The following is an 18,932-nucleotide window of genomic DNA, read 5'->3' on the forward strand; positions in this document are numbered from 1 at the left end:
TGGTGGGATGCTTCATGAGAGAAATTCAAAAGAAGATGCTTCATCCCTGGATGCTAAACTATTTATTTTTATCTGTGAGCAGTGCCAGAGAACATCACTAGTATCTTTTAGCAGATCTGTAATAACATTTATGATTGGAACTGCCCATAGCTCCAATTAAGAAGCTAGCCCTGGAAAAAATCTGAGTTAACAAATGGAATGTGTCAATTTTACAGGCCATAGTCTAAAAAAATCTTACCAGCGGTTCTGCCATGATGATGCGAATCTTTCGTTCAGCCTGAGTTGTAAAGTTGGCGAATATGCTTTTTAAGACATATTCTCCTGACTTAATGTCAGGGTCGACATTGATGGGCATCATAGCTGGTGGACCTCTGTCACCTTGTATGCTGCTCGTAGGTGCCGTTGGTGGTTTGATGTATCCGTTGCCTACTGGAGAAGCTGGGAAAAAAACAAAATAATCAATAAACTGCCTGAACAACATCTTCAGCATACAAACTTTTTTTAAAAAAAAGCTATTTATTTTTCAGGTTTTCACAGTTGCATTTCAATAATACAGTGGGGAGATGGAATCAACCATCACAGCATCTAAGCAGCTAAGTAAAAGATTTGCATAACATTTACTTCCTATACTTGCCCACCATTGATCCTTTTGCTTTCTTTACCGGTGAAATAGTCAAAAGTTTGACATCCTCCAAGAGCAAAAGTAGCAGAAGCGTTAGATGTGTTCCTTCTCCATACATTTTAGCACTACTTAATCATCTACTTCACAGAACAGAGCACACTTGGTGAGGATAACAGTACTGTTGTTGAAGAGATGTGACCAAGAGGATTTATAAGAGGCTCAAAAGGTGCTGAGCTTTGATGTAGGAGCGGGTTTACAAAAGCCGTGCTGCCTTTTGGATTGCATGTATTGCTCTGTGGCAAAGATAATATATTGGTGGGCATCACAAATCGGCCTCTTGTATTGTTCTGTGGATTGAATTCTGGCCCATACTCGTTATGTCTCTTGTGGCCCAGAAGCTACCAGTCGTGCAAAAATTGACTACATTTGTTACATTTGCCCCGATCATAACTCTACCTGCCCCGCAGGAATGGAGTGGTGGGTGAATGGTTAAAATCAGGGGAATTCCCACCGTGAACTCTGTGATCCCAATTTTTTTTACGGACCAACTCATTCCAGTCAGTAAAGCACCTGCCAGAAACTGGTGGATGCCTGGTGAATATATTTAAATTGGGGTCCCACGATGTCATTGAGACCCCAACAATATTTTAACTGAGTAGGCAGGAAGTCCTACACAGCAGCCAACCCGCTCAGTAAAACGTTGCAGGATTGGGCTCAGAAACTGACTGACAAAACTGGAGCAATATTTAAAGGGGCACTCACCTGCACTCTTTTGGATTAATAGGATCTCTGTGCTTTTCTGATTTCTGCATTCAGAATTAATTTCAATGGAAATGAAAATTGGGTGGGGTTTCTGTAACAGGTGGCCGAGCCCTAATGTCACTTTTATGCCCAGGCAGCACATTGAAAATCTACTTCAATATGATATTAAGCCACTTATTTATGGCTTTGGTTGCCTACTATTCTTTGAAGTAGCAAGCATTTTGAGACTGACAAATATTAACACCTGTGATGTATTTGTAGATTTGTTATATTTAATGTAAGATGTTTGAGTAAATTTCTTATTTTATTACAAAATCCTGTGAGAATATTAATGATATTTTTGGGCTTGGACTCCATGATTATGAACATAGTGTGTAAATTAGTAGTTATTTGTATCACTTTTTTTTACAACCCAGGATACAGAGGAAGATGGTGGGGAAGATGTTCCAAGTTGTAGGTAAGTAGGAGGTAGGCTGCAGGTACTGCATGAAACATGGTGGGGGCATGTGGTTTAGTAGTGCTGGGAGGTTGGTCCCACAGTCAGAGAGTATGGTGCATCTAGCAAGAGCAGAGGAGTGTTGGGATCTCGATGCATTAGGGAGGGAAACCCTTGGGTGTGGGACTAGCGTGAGAGTCATTTTACGGTGCGGGATTAATTGGCAGTGATTGTGTGGGTGGGGGGGGGGGGGAGGGGGAATGGGTTAAAGGAGAATGTATAATGAATGCTGTAAGCCTTCATCAATTCCAATCTCACTGCAGAAGTTTCACAAAAGGATTCCTCAGGATTGACCTAGGGAAGCCTATGTTTTATAACATGTAAAAAATCCCAGCCTCATAGTAGGAAAGTACAAAAGTCAGGCTGCTGGCGGGGATTGGGAACAGCGCAAAAATCAGTGTTTGGATCAGAAAGTTAGCAGTTACATTGGGGGAAAGGCAGAAGAAAAGTTGGTTCCAGTTAAGACTGGGAATGCGGAGGAGGCGGGGGAAGGGGAAGGGTGGTTGGAACAGGTGCTTGAGTGGTGACAGGTGATAGTGACGTCTCAAGATTCCTCCTGTTATTTAAAGTACAAACAGATGGTATATTACAAATGGCAACATAAACATGCTTGGGGAAGTCCTTTTGGGAATCCTGGTTTACTCTACTATTAGAAAAGCCAGACTCCCAATCGTACCTGGGACCTAATTTAAGTTGTCATACACTTCTTATGCTTTTAAAAGTAGTTGAAAAGACATAGTAAGTGCTTTTATGACTGGAAACCTGTTTTTTCTGACTGTGGGGTCAGGACTTGAGGTTTGACTGGATCAGGTTGGGATGGCACTGCCGACCGTGGCTAAGGCCAGATCGGGCTGGGAGTCTGGTCAGGGAGTGGGCAGCAGTGACAAGGGCAACTTGGGGCTCGCAGCAGAAGGGACAAACCTAGGCAACATGCCCAAGTTAAATTGGCTGTGTGATGAAATAAAAAGACAATGCTGCAAATCTGAAATAAAAACAGAAAATGCTGGAAATACACACCAAATCAATCAGCATCTGTAAAGAGAAGATCTGAATTTGGTAACATTTGCAAAATGGGAGAATTTTAACTTCTCAAGCATTCAATAGTCCAATGGTGAGCCGTCTGGCATTGTGGACAGGTCAGCTAAAAGACGTGTAAACATTATGGCCTAGAAATTTGGGCATGCCCACTTCTGCGAGGCGAGCTTTCTTTAAATGTGGGGTCGGGAGAAGCACTTCTGCTCTTCCCGGCTCCACATTTAGGAAGGTAAATTTGAAAAACTTACCTTGTTGGTAGCAGATGGTTCCAAGGTCTGGATTTACTGAGCGCCGGCTGCCTCAGACAGGGGTTAGGCCCTTATTTTCATATGCAAAAGGCCTAATGCCTGTTTCAGGCATAGGCCCTGGACGCTTATTTTTTCCTTCACTAACAGGGCGGGAGCACACTTCCAACCAGAAATGTGCATGTGTTTCCTGCCCACCATATTGGGGGCTTATTAGGCCAGTTAGCACCTGAAAAACAGGAACTGCACAGCCGAATTTATAAGCCTATAAATGACTGTTAACTAGGGGTAATCGAGTATTTGACTTAGTCTTTAGTAATGATCCTCATATAGTGTCAAACCTTCATGTGGGGGAACACCTGGGGAACAGCGACCACAATATTATTAAATTCAATCTGATCAGTCATGCAAAAGTTGCCAAAATTTCAATGCCAATACCAAATTTCAAAAGGCTAAATTTGTAATGATAACAGAGGTCTTAAATTGAATCAATTGGGCCACCCTACTAAGCAAGGTTAATAATAGATGAAAAATTGAATATCTAAAACCTTTCTAAATGCAAAAAGAAGCCATGTTTTTCCCTGAAGTCATAAAAGGGGCATGGTAAAACCAAGCCAACTGGTCATGTACAACGACTAATCAGACTTAAGCAGAAATACTTTTACAGATTATAAGAAAACAACTCAAGAGCATAGGGTTAGGTATCATGCTCAGCTTAAGGCAACGAATGTGGCTATTAGGGCGGCCAAGAGGTCGTAGTAAAGAAGGTTGTAGACAACTGCACTAGCAATAGAAAAATCGTTTTTAGTTATGTTAGGAGTCAGAAGGTGATAAAGGACTGCTTTCTTTGAATACTGTCATAGGATCTTCACACGTACCTGAACAGCAGACAAGGTATTGATTTAATGTCTCATCCAAAAAAATGGCACCCAAGTACTTTACTGGCATGTCAACCTAGATTGTGTGCTCAATTCCTAGAGTGGAGCTTGAACCCACAATCTTCTGACTCAAAGGAGAGAATACTACCACTGGGCCAAGCTGACACTGAAATAATATATATAGGTAAGTTTAAATGTTTCAGGCAGGTATTACATAGAATGTACAGCACAGAAACAGGTCGAACGGCCCCATAGGTCCATGCCAGTGTTTACGCTCCACAAGAGCCTCCTCCCACCCTACTTCATCTAACCTTATCAGCATTTCCTTTTATTCCTTTCTCCCTCATGTATTTATTTAGCTTCCCCTTAAATGCATCTAAGCTAGTCACCTCAACGACTCCTTGTGGTAGCGAGTTCCACATTCTAACCACTCTCTGGGTAAAGAAGTTTCTCCTGAATAATCTTAAAGACCTCTATCACGTCACCGCTCAGTCTTCTCTTTTCTAAAGAAAAGAGCCCCAACCTGCTCAATCTTTCCTGATAGATATAACCTCACAGTTCTGGTATCATCCTAGTAAATCTTTTTTTCACCTTCTCCAGTGCCTCTATATCCTTTTTATAATATGGAGAACAGAACTGTGCACAATACTCCAAGTATGGTCTAACCAAGGTTCTACACAAGTTTAACATAACTTCTCTGCTTTTCAATTCTATCCCTCTAGAAATGAACCCCAGTGCTTGGTTTACTTTTTTAATGGCCTTATTAACCTGCGTCGCTACTTTTGGTGATTTGTGTATCTGTACCCCCAGATCCCTCTGCTCCTCTATTTAGACTATTATCCCAGCAGTATGTGGCCCCCTCATTCTTCCTACCAAAATGTAATACCTCACACTTGTCTATATTGAAATTCATTTGCCAATTATGCGCCCATTCTGCAAGTTTTTTAATGTCTTCCTGCGTTTTGTCGCAGTCCTCCTCAGTATGAACTATATCCCCCAATTTTGAAATTGTACTTACGATACCAGAGTCCAAATCGTTTATGTAAATGGTGAACAGTGATCCCAGCACTGATCCTTGTGGAACACCACTTCCCATCTTTTGCCAGTCTGAGTAACTACATTTAAGCCCTACTCTCTGTTTTCTGTTTCGTAGCCAGCTTGCTATCCATTCTGCTACTTGTCCCCTGACTCCAGATGCTCTGACCTTAGTCATGAGTCTACTATGCAGTACTTTATCGAATGATGGAAACTGCATCATAATAGGTGTTACACTTACAGGAGTGCACACTGTATTCAAAACCTTTAATGTATTACTAGAAGATCTGCCACGGTTGTTCACATTAAGTTGTAGGATAAGCTGTTCTATAAAAATAGGGTCTTATGCTACTTATAGAACCTCCCCAAACACTGGAAAGTCCGCTATATTTATCAGCGGAGGTTCCCATCGGGCTTTCCTGCTGGATAATATGCTAATTGTTTAACTGGCCAAGCTTATTATTTTGAAGCCACTAAACAGCAGCCAGATTTAACCTGTACCGCAAGCATTTGTCTGTATTTGAGTACTGTGGAATGATAGCCCATTTATGCAATTAGAAGTGTTTCACTTTGTTCTAACATGTCTTAAAAAGATTTTGAAAGCATGACAGTCAAATATATGTCACCAGAGAACAAAGCCCTCCTGGCATGTTGATTTTGATTGACAACTGTGTCTCAGACCTGTGAGAAGGAGCAGGGTCAATGATTGGCTATAGTCGTGATTGATTGATATACCTGTGGCCAGAAGCTTCTGACTGGGGCCTTATCTGCAGTTCCCTTAACACCCATGGACTTTCTCCAGTCTACAGTCAGCAAGGGGTCTGGAGTAGTTAGATACTACGGTAGCACATTGTTATCTGGAAAGATTGCTCAAGGAATGGTCTTTCTTGTTTTGGTCAATCCTTTGCAGCCTTGGCCAATTGGAGAAAATGCAGGCCTGGATTTACCTCAACATGTCGTGGAGGGTCAGGACAAGACTTCCAAATCATCTTGACGCTACCATGACTTCATTTTCATCTAATTTTTAAGCTATTCTGGTTGGATTTCTGCTATCAAGTGGGAGCCTTCTGCTGCAAAAAAGGAAATGCAGCCAGTACAGCAATGGGACACATACTGCAGCAACAGATAGATATTAGTCACTGTTAAGGGGTAAAAGAACCCTGAAGATTATTTTTCTTAAATTTGGACAATGCTCTCCAGGAACAACAGGACCTCTGAACAAAGGTAAAGAGCGCCTAAAGAGGGGAACAGGAGCCCAATACTAGGCCCTCTCCCTCCAACATGGTGCTTAGTGGGATTGCCATCACTGTGCTAGGGCACACCCCCCTTCCTGGTGATCCCTGGGATCAGCAGTCACACGAGTGGAAGCCAGGGAAATTGGGTGCATTGCCAGGCCCTGCCTTTCTGCTTTCATTTACATTCGTTAGGGTGGTGGTCGGGGGGTGGGGGGAAAGAGAAATTTAGATTGGGGCAGGTATGCAGTGGATGGACTCTCTGCCTTATTTTCCAACTGTTTCCATGACTATAGTACCTGATAAGGGGCGATATAGCGGAAGAAAATCCAAGCTGGTATGTGTTTCTCTGTGTCTGTGCCCCTTTCTGTAACAGTGTCTGTCTGTTGCTTCCTGTTTCACAGCTGTCACTAATTAGAATGTTTACATTTTCTATCAACCAGACACAGGTGATGCTAATCAGCCTGTTAGCCTGATAAAAGTTGAATTTTGAAAGTTTGTTTTTTATTTTTAGAAAGAAAACTCAAATTAGGATGAGGAAATACACTCTCACTGTCTGTCTCTTTCTCTCAGCTTGAATGCTTTCTGAAGTAAAAACTGAAGAATTCTCTTTGAAGAGCTAAGAAATTCATGATCCTGTTTGTATTAAAATCATTTTCAAAAATACAAAATGAAATAATGTTTCCCACTGAAAGAAAAGGTGAGGAAATTCAACTCAATGCAAAATGAACCACCAAGAGTTAAAAATTGGGGAAAGAGGCACTTTGGCCCATTTACACCCATTGCCCGCCTGATGCCATATTCAGGCGGGCCTGAAACAGTCCTTAAAAAGGACTCCCTTAAAGAGAATGCTCCTTCTAGCTCCACAAAAGTACTGTTAGCCGCTGCCGGCCTGGGCTTGCCCCCCTTGCCTTTGCCCCTCCCCTTCCCAGAATCTACTTGCAGGCTGGTTTGGCATTGGAGCTGGCTGGAATTTGTCAGGCCTAAACCAACAAGATGCATCGGTATGCCCATTTGGCACCGGCAGCTTGCCGCTTCCATTCAAATGAAGCACAATGCGAATTTGGCTCAGGCTTCATATATGTGGAGCAATCGCTCTGCCAACTTACCACATATTTTTGGGGCAAGTTGAATATCTCTCCCAGATTGTTTGTGAATTGAACTTGAAGCTGTAACAGGTCTGTATAATTAGTCCAGTCTGTTATGTTTGGATCGGGGGCGTTTATCTCTCCTGTGCACACGCGTGCGTGCGCACAAACGTACTCACACACACGTGCACTTGCACGCACACATAGCCCAACATGACAAAATTTGAAATTTCAAAATATTGACTTAGACTTCCCAATTGTCACCCACTGGTGGCAGATGTTGGGGGCGGGGGTAGGGCTGAAAATTGCTCAAGGACACAGCATGCTACATACCTCTTCCTCCTGTGTTCTCCCTCCTGGTGGCACAGGGTACACCTGCCCACGGAGTAAGAATGCACAGAAATGGGAGAAATATGTCCCTTGATATATTCCCTGCAACTTGCCTGTTTTCAACGCTGTTAAGCCCAGGTGCGCAACATTTTCCTGATGGTGGTGGAGACACAGAATGTGTGTGTGTGTGTCAGGGCCTGTGCAAGAGCTCAGAGCATTGCCTTGCATAGGCCTTATAGGCCAGAGATTTTTTTTTTTAAGATCAATTTTTACAGGTAACACGGAAAATGTCTGTATCCCTACACTGCGGTAGGCCTCTGGGTTCTACCACAACAAAACTATGACCCTTGTCTGGCAAAACTCCCCAAAAGAGGCTGTAGGGTTCTCCTTCAAAATGCTAATGACTCGAAGAGATGTGCCTCAATCATAGGACGGTGGAAGATGTCGGTCATCCTGTCTACCATTTGTACATACTTACCTTCAGAAAAAAAAGTTAATTATTGGAAGCAGCCTGGGTTGCTCGAAGATATTTTAAATCCAATGCAAATGTCCCAAAATAGTCACAAATGGCTGTTAAAAGCATTTTTAATGCAAATTAAATTGAATCAGACAGTTGAGATCCTGCCTTCTTATAGTATTCTGTTCTTATTTGACATGTTTATATAAGCATCACTTGGGTAATTTGAGACTGTCTGTCTCAGGGTCCTTATTTAGAACAGCAATGACTATCAACACTATGGAAAATGAATTCATTTCATACAAGCTTGCCAGACCTGAATTCAATCTCCCTGTATAAGCAGGGTATTGGACTCCCTTTATTGCTGCATAAATTCATGTAAAGTTAAAATATGCTCTTAAATATGTATCCTTTCTCTCAAACTGAATGATGCCACAAAATATTATAACTTCTGCTGCAGTTTCTGTTTTGAAACTTTACATTAGCTGTGGAACTGGGAAGTTTTAATTATTTTTAAATTAATTACAAATTAGGCCTACTAGCACTTGCCAGGAAATATTAATGTTCCAAGTATTAAAAAATAGCAGAATAAAACAATTTTAAGTAACAAAGTAAAAAAATGCATTTCATTTTTATCGGACTAAATCAATGAAAAAGCAGCCATTAAATTATTTGCTTTAAATTTTGACAGTATAGTTATGATTAAAAACTAGAAATATATTTACTGTAGCATTTCATTTCCAATAGCTACTGTGTATAGTTAATTTTCTAATTCAAAGCAGTAGAGAATATTCTCATTACAGTTCTTGGTTAGTATTATATAGTTGCACTCTAATAGTAGGCATTCATTTTTTGCTGTAGTGTTGCTGGAGAATCTTGATACCACTTTTTTCAGATTTTTCTCTTACCCATAGTTGACATTGCCTGTCTCACACAAACATTCAAAAGCCTATAGTTCAGAGTACCTACCAAGCCCTTTTATCAAACTGGTCACAGTGGACTTCCTCCAACAGGCTGCTGTAATCTCCATGAGCTCCAGTTTATCTGAGCAATTCAACTTCTAAAATTCTTTTGTGAGCTAAAAAGATATGTCTAAATATTTGTTCTAACATTTTGTCACCCATTTCCTGTGGTAAGTGACGTAGAATATGAAACTGTAGCCAGTATTCTTGGCAAATATTTTTTTTAAAAATCAATTCTGAAGGGGTGTTTTGTTGCAATACAGCCTTTCCCTTCTGCCCAGTAGTTGAGCTTTCCACAACTGAAGGTCAGAGAAAGGATAATTTTTAGCTGAGGCACACGATGATGAACTACAACATGCATAGTGGTTGCATGTCTATATTTATCTACTACATACTAAGCTATGGATTGCTGAAATGTCAAAGGATGAGTAGCACAAGTACAATTATCTACATAAAAAACTGTAAAGGCTCTCCAAAATAGCAGTTTTTGTAAATTCAATGTATGTTTAATGTCATTTCTTAAATTTAAACCAATGACAATTTTAAACAATTATCATTATTGATATAACAGTAGTTAAAAAGTGTTAAAAATGTACTGTTGAATCAACCATACATTGGCAACAAGTACGGATACCTCAGATTTCACCACAGAAAACCCCAGTATACACAGTGAGTGTCAGCAGCCAGCGTAAAACCACAAATTCTTCCAGCAGTATTCAGTAAACTGCTGCAGATAAACCCTGGATGTCATTTTTGGCCTTTGTAATCGCAGTGTGAGTTTCAAGAAAACATTTATTAAAACTTCATGGAATTTTACAAACACAAATAATATGATAATCATTTTTTAAACCAAACTAAAAACAACATGATCTCCTTGCTTGAGCAAGGATTTTTACTGAGTGAAATTTATTGTGAAATTGTGATATTACAACAACAACTTGCATTGATATAACACCTTTAACATAGTAAAACAACCCAAGGCGCTTCACAGGAGCGATTTTCAAAAAAAATTTGACACCGAGCCACGTAAGGGCAGGTGGCCAAAAGGGTAGGTTTTAAGGAGCATTTTAAAGGAGGAGGAGAGAGAAGTAGAGAGGAGGAGAGGTTTAGGGAGGGAATTCCAGAGCTTAGGGCCTAAGCAGCTGAAGGCCCGGCCGCCAGTAGTGGGGCGAAGGAAATTAGAGATGCACAAGAGGCTAGAGTTAAAGGAATGCAGAGTTCTCGGAGGGATGTAGGAGGTTACAGAGATAGGGAAGGGCGAGGTCATGGAGGGATCTGAACAGAAGAATTTTAAATTCGAGGCGTAGCTGGACCAGGAGTCAATGTAGGTCAGCAAACACAGGGGTGATGGGTGAACGGGACTTGGTGTGAGTTAGGATACGGGCAGCAGAGTTTTGGATGAGCTGAAGTTTATGGAAGGTAGAAGATGGGGGGTTGGCCAAGAGAATATTGGAATAATTGAGTCTGGAGGTAACAAAAGCATGGATGAGGGTTTCAGCAGCAGATGGGCTGAGGCAGGGGTGGGGTCGGGCGATATTATGGAGGTGGAAGGCGGCGGTCTTGGTGATGGAGGACATGGGGTCGGAAGCTCAGCTCAGGGTCAAATCGGTTGCAGAGGTTGTGAACTGTCTGGTTCAGCCTCAATATAATCTTATAGAATTCACAGATGAAGTATTACTATATTGGTTGGTTATTATTGTAACTGGGTTTCGTTGTATTTGGATATACAGTAATAATTCTTAGAATGTGCTATACTATAATCTTGTTAGGATCCCTTTCCCCCTAACGTAGATCCCTTCACTCTCTTCCTAACTCGACATCATTCTAACAGATGTATCAATATTCCTGCAACCGTCAATCCTTTTCCTTGACAGGTATTGACAAAGTTAATTTTTAAAGCATGAAACTCAGGGAGATAACCAATTACTGACTGGGCATGAGAATGGTATTAAAGTGGCTACCAAGGTAAAATAACCTTTGTCACTCCCCCCTTATCTGAGAACAATTTAATGAGAACATTAAAATAAAGAACGAGAAAACAATTAGCAAAGGAAAATAGAAAAACTTAGCATTTAAAAATAATGGGGCCAAGCTATAATTTTCATACAAAGCCTAAACAATAGTCACACACCATTCTTTTCCTACCCAATTTTCTCCTCCATTCAAAGCATCAACTCGTGCTAGGGTATGGTTCCACAACTGCCAAAGCTCTCTGGTACCTTACTAAAATGGACATTCTTTCATGTGCGAGGCCAGACAGATGGTAAGCTATTTGACCATGGAAGGCTTCACAGCTGAGGCTGATTATACTCTCTACCAACACCCCTGTGTGCACATTTTCCAGCAGAAATCAATGGAGCTGAATTTCCTTCTTCTGCCAAAATTATAGTGGTGCAGCAGGAGAAGCCCACAGCAGCAACAGGAGTGGAAACCTGAGGTGATTCTTTCTCCCCTCCCTACCCCAAGCTGTGTTGAGGTTAATTGTAGCAGCCTACCTGCTGGCCTGGCTGTGATCAGTTAACTCAGCATCGACTGGAAATGAAATCTGGCACCTTCTAACCTATACTCGTTTATGCCCATTAACCACTTGAGAATTGGGACAGGGCCATGACATGTGCCGTGCATGCTGTGGTCAGTTTCTTCAGGTGCTTGGCAGCCAAATGAGTGGTCCTTAAAGGGGCCACTGGAGGCCGCCATCGGAAAGGTACGTTTGAACTGTTTTTCCTACCTTATTGCGGAGCCAGGAGGAGCAAGAGTGCTCCTTCCAGCTCCACAAATCCATGGGCCATTTCCAGAAAAAAACAAAGGGACATAGCATAATGGCACTGTATACGTTATGTGTAGAAGTTATATTCATAATGTATGCCCAAGAGGAGAATGTACAAAGTTCTCCAGCTGGAATTGTCAATGTCAAGTCACGAGTCAGCAGAGAGGAGAATGAAAAAAAAAATTTTGACTGTGGTTACATAAAAGAAAGCAAATGCACAAATTATGAACAAATGAACGAACAAACTTCCATTTATATATATTAAAGTCTTTTGATCAAAAGCATCGTAGATTAGAATGCTTTTCACTGGAAATTATTTCAAAATCAGCCCTTTAGAATTCATTGAACAACTTTCAGTGTAATATTAACTTTTAACATGAAGTGCATTTCCCCATTCAATGTAGGCAAATGTGAGGTCATCCAATTTGGATCAAAAAAGGATAGAACAGGGTACTTTCTAAATGGTAAAAAGTTAAGAACAGTGGATGTCCAAAGGGACTTAGGGGTTCAGGTACATAGATCATTGAAATGTCATGAACAGGTGCAGAAAATAATCAAGAAGGCTAATGGAATGCTGGCCTTTATATCTAGAGGACTGGAGCACAAGGGGGAAGAAGTTATGCTGCAGCTATACAAAACCCTGGTTAGACCGCACCTGGAGTACTGTGAGCAGTTCTGGGCACCGCACCTTCGGAAGGACATATTGGCCTTGGAGGGAGTGCAGCGTAGGTTTACTAGAATGATACCCGGACTTCAAGGGTTAAGTTACGAGGAGAGATTACACAAATTGGGGTTGTATTCTCTAGAGTTTAGAAGGTTAAGGGGTGATCTGATCAAAGTTTATAAGATATTATGGGGAACAGATAGGGTGGATAGAGAGAAACTATTTCCGCTGGTTGGGGATTTTAGGAGTAGGGGGCACAGTCTAAAAATTAGAGCCAGACCTTTCAGGATTGAGATTAGAAAACATTTCTACACACAAAGGGTGGTAGAAGTTTGGAACTCTCTTCCGCAAATGACAATTGATACTAGCTCAATTGCTAAATTTAAATCTGAGATAGATAGCTTTTTGGCAACCAAAGGTATTAAGGGATATGGGCCTAAGGCAGGTATATGGAGTTAGATCACAGATCAGCCATGATCTTATCAAATGGCGGAGCAGGCACGAGGGGCTGAATGGCCTACTCCTGTTCCTATGTTTTACATTCCTACATACTATGCACCATTCCCTAGCCAATATACCAGACAAATGACCTGCTACAAGATCCATCTATACCACTCTTGAAAGGGAAATCGTGTTTGACAAATTTATTAAGAGTTTTTTGAGGATATAACTAGCAGGGTAGATAAAGGATAACCAGTGAATGTGGTATATTTGGATTTTCAAAAGGCATTCGATAAGGTGCCACATAAAAGGTTGTTACACAGGTAAGGGCTCATGGGAATTGGGCGTAATATAGAGGATTGGTTAAAGGACAGAAAACAGAGAGTAGGGATAAATGGGTCATTCTCAGGTTGGCAGGCTGTAAATAGTGGGGTGCCGCAAGGATTGGTGCTTGGGCCTCAGCTATTTACAATCCATATTAATGATTTAGAATGAAGGGACCGATTGTAATGTATCCAAGTTTGCTGACGACACAAAGCTAGGTGGGAAAGTAAGCTGTGAGCAGGACACGAAGAGATATAGACAGGTTAAGTGAGTGGGCAAGAAGGTGGCAGATTTTTTTTTTATTCGTTCATGGGATGTGGGCAGCGCTGGCGAGGCCGGCATTTATTGCCCATCCCTAATTGCCCTCGAGAAGGTGGTGGTGAGCCGCCTTCTTGAACCGTTGCAGTCCATGTGGTGAAGGTTCTCCCACAGTGCTGTTAGGAAGAGAGTTCCAGGATTTTGACCCAGCGACGATGAAGGAACGGCGATATATTTCCAAGTCGGGATGGTGTGTGACTTGGAGGGGAACGTGCAGGTGGTGTTGTTCCCATGTGCCTGCTGCTCTTGTCCTTCTAGGTGGTAGAGGTCGAGGGTTTGGGAGGTGCTGTCGAAGAAGCTTTGGCGAGTTGCTGCAGTGCATCCTATGGATGGTACACACTGCAGCCACTGTGCGCCGGTTGTGAAGGGAGTGAATGTTTAGGGTGGTGGATGGGGTGCCAACCAAGCAGGCTGCTTTGTCCTGGATGGTGTCGAGCTTCTTGAGTGTTGTTGGAGCTGCACTCATCCAGGCAAGAGGAGAGTATTCCATCACACTCCTGACTTGTGCCTTGTAGATGATGGAAGGGCTTTGGGGAGTCAGGAGGTGAGTCACTCGCCGCAGAATACCCAGCCTCTGACCTGCTCTCGTAGCCACAATATTTATATGGCTGGTCCAGTTAAGTTTCTGGTCAATGGTGACCCCCAGGATGTTGATGGTGGGGGATTCAGTGATGGTAATGCCGTTGAATGTCAAGGGGAGGTGGTTAGACTCTTGTTGGAGATGGTCATTGCCTGGCACGAATGTTACTTGCCACTTATCAGCCCAAGCCTGGATGTTGTCCAGGTCTTGCTGCACGCGGGCTCAGACTGCTTCATTATTTGAGGGGTTTAGAGTGGAACTGAACACTGTGCAATCATTAGCGAACATCCCCATTTCTGACCTTATGATGGAGGGAAGGTCATTGATGAAGCAGCTGAAGATCGTTGGGCCTAGGACACTGCCCTGAGGAACTCCTGCAGCAATGTCCTGGGGCTGAGATGATTGGCCTCCAACAACCACTACCATCTTCCTTTGTGCTAGGTATGACTCCAACCACTGGAGTGTTTTCCCCGATTCCCATTGACTTCAATTTTACTAGGGCTCCTTGTTACCACACTCGGTCAAATGCTGCCTTAATGTCAAGGACAGTCACTCACAACTCACTTCTGGAATTCAGCTCTTTTGTCCATGTTTGGACCAAGGCTGTAATGAGGTCTGGAGCCAAGTGGTCCTGGCGGAACCCAAACTAAGCATCAGTGAGCAGGTTATTGGTGAGTACGTGCCGCTTGATAGCATTGTCGACGACACCTTCCATCACTTTGCTGATGATTGAGAGTAGACTGATGGGGCGGTAATTGGCCGGATTGGATTTGTCCTGCTTTTTGTGGACAGGACATACCTGGGCAATTTTCCACATTGTCGGGTAGATGCCAGTGTTGTAACTGTACTGGAACAGCTTGGCTAGAGGCGCAGCTAGTTCTGGAGCACAAGTCTTCAGCACTACAGCCGGGATGTTGTCGGGGCCTATAGCCTGTGCTGTATTCAGTGCACTCAGCCTTTTCTTGATATCACGTGGAGTGAATCGAATTCGCTGAAGACTGGCTTCTGTGATGGTGGGGATATCGGGAGGAGGCAGAGATGGATCATCCACTTGGCACTTCTGGCTGAAGATGGCTGCAAACGCTACAGCCTTGTCTTTTGCACTCACGTGCTGGACTCCGCCATCATTGAGGATGGGGATGTTTGCAGAGCCTCCTTCTCCCGTTAGTTGTTTAATTGTCCACCACCATTCACGACTGGGTGTGGCAGGACTGCAGAGCTTTGATCTGATCCGTTGGTTGTGGAATCGCTTAGTTCTGTCTATAGCATGTTGCTTCCGCTGTTTAGCATGCATGTAGTCCTGAGTTGTAGCTTCACCAGGTTGGCACCTCATTTTTAGGTACGCCTGGTGCTGCTCCTGGCATGCTCTTCTACACTCCTCATTGAACCAGGGTTGATCCCCTGGCTTGTTGGTAATGGTAGAGTGAGGAATATGCTGGGCCATGAGGTTACAGATTGTGCTGGAATACAATTCTGCTGCTGCTGATAGCACATAGCACCTCATGGATGCCCAGTTTTGATCTGCTAAATCTGTTCTGAATCTATCCCATTTAGCACGGTGGTAGTGCCACACAACACGTTGGATGGTGTCCTTAGTGCCAAGGTGGGACTTCATCTCCACGAGGACTGTGCGGTGGTCACACCTACCAATACTGTCATGGACGGATGCATCTGCGACAGGTAGATTGGTGAGGACGAGGTCAAGTAAGTTTTTCCCCTAGTGTTGATTCGCTCACCACCTCCCGGAGGCCCAGTCTGGCAGCTATGTCCTTCAGGACTTGGCCAGCTTGGTCAGTAGTGGTGATACCAAGCTACCCTTGGTGATGGATATTGAAGTCCCCCACCCAGCGTACATTCTGTGCCCTTGCAACCCTCAGTGCTTCCACCAAGTGGTGTTCAACATGGAGGAGGACTGATTCATCAGCTGAGGGAGGGCGGTAGGTGGTAATCAGCAGGAGGTTTCCTTGCCCATGTTTGACCTGATGCCATGAGATTTCATGGGGTCAAGAGTCAATGTTGAGGACTCCCAGGGCCACTCCCTCCTGACTGTATATCACTGTACCGCCACCTCTGGTCGGTCTGTCCTGCCGGTGGGATGGTGAGGGAAGAGTCTGGGACGTTGGCTGAAAAGGTATGATTCTGTGAGTATGGCTGTGTCAGGCTGTTGCTTGACTGGTCTGTGGGACAGCTCTCCCAATTTTGGCACAAGTCCCCAGATGTTAGTGAGGAGGACTTTGCAGGGTCGACTGGGCTTGGTTTGCCTTTGTCGTGACCGGTGCCTAGTGGTCCATCCGGTTTTATTCTTATTATGACTTTTTTTAAGCGAGATTTTACAACTGAGTGGCTTGCTTGGCCGTTTCAGAGGGCAATTAAGAATCAACCACATTGCTGTGGGATTGGAGTCACATATAGGCCAGACCCAGTAGAGACAGAAGGTTTCCTTCCCTAAAGGGCATTAATGAACCAGATGGGTTTTTACGACAATCCAGTCATTTCATGGCTATCATTACTGATACTAGTATTTTAATTCCAGATTTTATTTAATTGAATTTAAATTCTCCAGCTACCGTGGCGGGATTTGAACTCATGACTCCGGATTATTAGTCCAGGCCTCTGGATTACTAGTCCAGTAACATAACCACTATGCTACCGTACCCCATGGAATATAATGTGGGGAAATATGAGGTTATTCACTTTGGTAGGAAGAAGAGAAAAACAGAATATTTTTTAAATGGTGAGAAATGTTTAAATGTTTGTGTTCAGAGAGATTTGGATGTCCTTGTCCACAACACACAGAAAGTTAGTATGCAGGTACAGCAGGCAATTAGGAAAGCAAATGGCATGTTGGCCTTTGTTGCAAGGGGGTTGGAGTACAAGAGTAAGGAAATCTTACTACAGTTGTACAGGTCTTTGGTCAGTCCTCACCTGGAATACAGTTTTGGTCTCCTTATCTAAGGAAGGATACACTTGCCTTAGAGATGGTGCAACGAAGGTTCACTAGATTAATTCCTGGGATGAGAGGGTTGTCCTATGAAGAGAGGTTGAGTAGAATGGGCCTATACTCTATGGAGTTTAGAAGAATAAGAGGTGATCTCATTGAAACATAAGATTATGAGGGGGCTTGATAGGGTAGATGCTGAGTGATTGTTTCCCCCTGGCTAGAGAGTCCAGAACTAGGGAGCATAATCGCAGGAAACGGGGTTGGCCATTCAAGACTGAGATGAGGAGGAATTTCTTCACACAGAGTTGTGAATCTTTGGAATTCTCTACCACAGAGGGCTGTGGATGCTGAGTCATTGAATATATTCAAAGCTGAGATGGATAGATTTTAGACTCTAGGGGAATCAAGGGATATGGGGATCGGGCGGGAAAGTGGAGTTGAGGTCAAAGATCAGCCATGATCTGGTCGAATGGCAGAGCAGGCTTGAGGGGCCATATGGCCTACTCCTACTTCTTATGTTCTTATCTACTGAGACCTTACTGTATGAGGAATTATGAGCTGTAAATTCATTCCCAACTGTATGGTAGAATGCATTAGTACTCTGCAGCATTTTTTTTTATTCGTTCATGGGATGTGGGCGTCGCTGGCAAGGCCGGCATTTATTGCCCATCCCTAATTGCCCTCGAGAAGGTGGTGGTGAACCGCCTTCTTGAACCGCTGCAGTCCGTGTGGTGACGGTTCTCCCACAGTGCGGTTATCTTTTAATTATCTTTAACTTATTGCATTATAATGACATTTTAAAAACTTCAACAGGTAGCTGTACCTTTTGAGTACTAGGCACCAAACCTGAGGTTCAACCTCAATGAATAAGTTCCGTCAGTTCTATCATCTCAGTGAAGCTTCAGCTCCAATATTGTGGCAGATGAAAACCTGTAAGAGGCCTGCTGAAGTGATAAATCCCAACAAATAAGTGCCAAAGACCTTTACTTAGAGATGAACGAGATTTGAAAAATAAGTAAGACCATATCTACGAGAATTGAACACACTCATTCAACCAACCTCCACATATAGATTATACCATAGTGAAAAAACTGTGCTTGAGGTTTGGGGCAATTTTCATTTCTCTGGAGCCCCTATTTCAGGCAGTAGCAAGACAAAAAGAGGAACTAAAATCCAGCAGACGTCAGTTCTGCAAAATTCTTGCTCAGTTACGGCCACATGTTCAATTCAGGCTTGGGATGGGCATCAGAAGCTCCCACTGAAAACGGGCGGATATTTCATTACCATATTGAAAAGGGGACATGGAAGGGCATCGCGACATTTTCGGCCCCAAGATAATGCTGGACGCAGGAGGGCATTTAAAAAGGCCCACACACTTTCAAGGTAAGTGTATTAGGCTGTTTAAAGGCCCTTCTTGTAGTTTTTCTCTGTTTCCAGCTGGCACTTAGGCTTTTATGTGCCTTAATGCCACATGCAGCTATTTATTTATTTAAATTTTCCTTCATTGGCACAGAGGGTTTGGCACTAGGAATCCTTTGAGGTGACGTGTTTGGAGGAAAAGGGGACCTACATAAGAATGCTAGGCAGGTCAGCCTGCTCAAGAGGTGCTCTGAGCCCTCCTGCCTGCACCTACTCCCAAATCCCAACATCTACAGAGTAAGATAGCAAACCCCACATTAGTAAATATTGTTGATGGAGGCTCTTCTCCCAATGATAGCTGTGCCAGCAGACCTCCAGGTGACACACTATGAGATA

General features: G+C 43.1%; 1 protein-coding gene across 3 annotated transcripts in view; it reads right to left on the reverse strand.

Annotated features, from left to right (window-relative positions):
• Positions 1–18,932, reverse strand: part of LOC137322840 (protein furry homolog) — a 305,481-nt gene that overhangs the window by 228,301 nt on the left and 58,248 nt on the right. For all 3 annotated transcript variants that reach the window (XM_067985968.1, XM_067985965.1, XM_067985966.1), the window contains exon 2: positions 239–438. In XM_067985968.1, the coding sequence (XP_067842069.1) occupies positions 239–358 (120 nt within the window). In that variant the 5' untranslated portion in view covers positions 359–438. The remainder of the gene's footprint in view (positions 1–238; positions 439–18,932) is intronic.

This window comes from Heptranchias perlo, chromosome 6 (genome assembly GCF_035084215.1).
Source record: "Heptranchias perlo isolate sHepPer1 chromosome 6, sHepPer1.hap1, whole genome shotgun sequence".
In the NCBI taxonomy this organism is placed as follows: Eukaryota; Metazoa; Chordata; class Chondrichthyes; order Hexanchiformes; family Hexanchidae; genus Heptranchias; species Heptranchias perlo.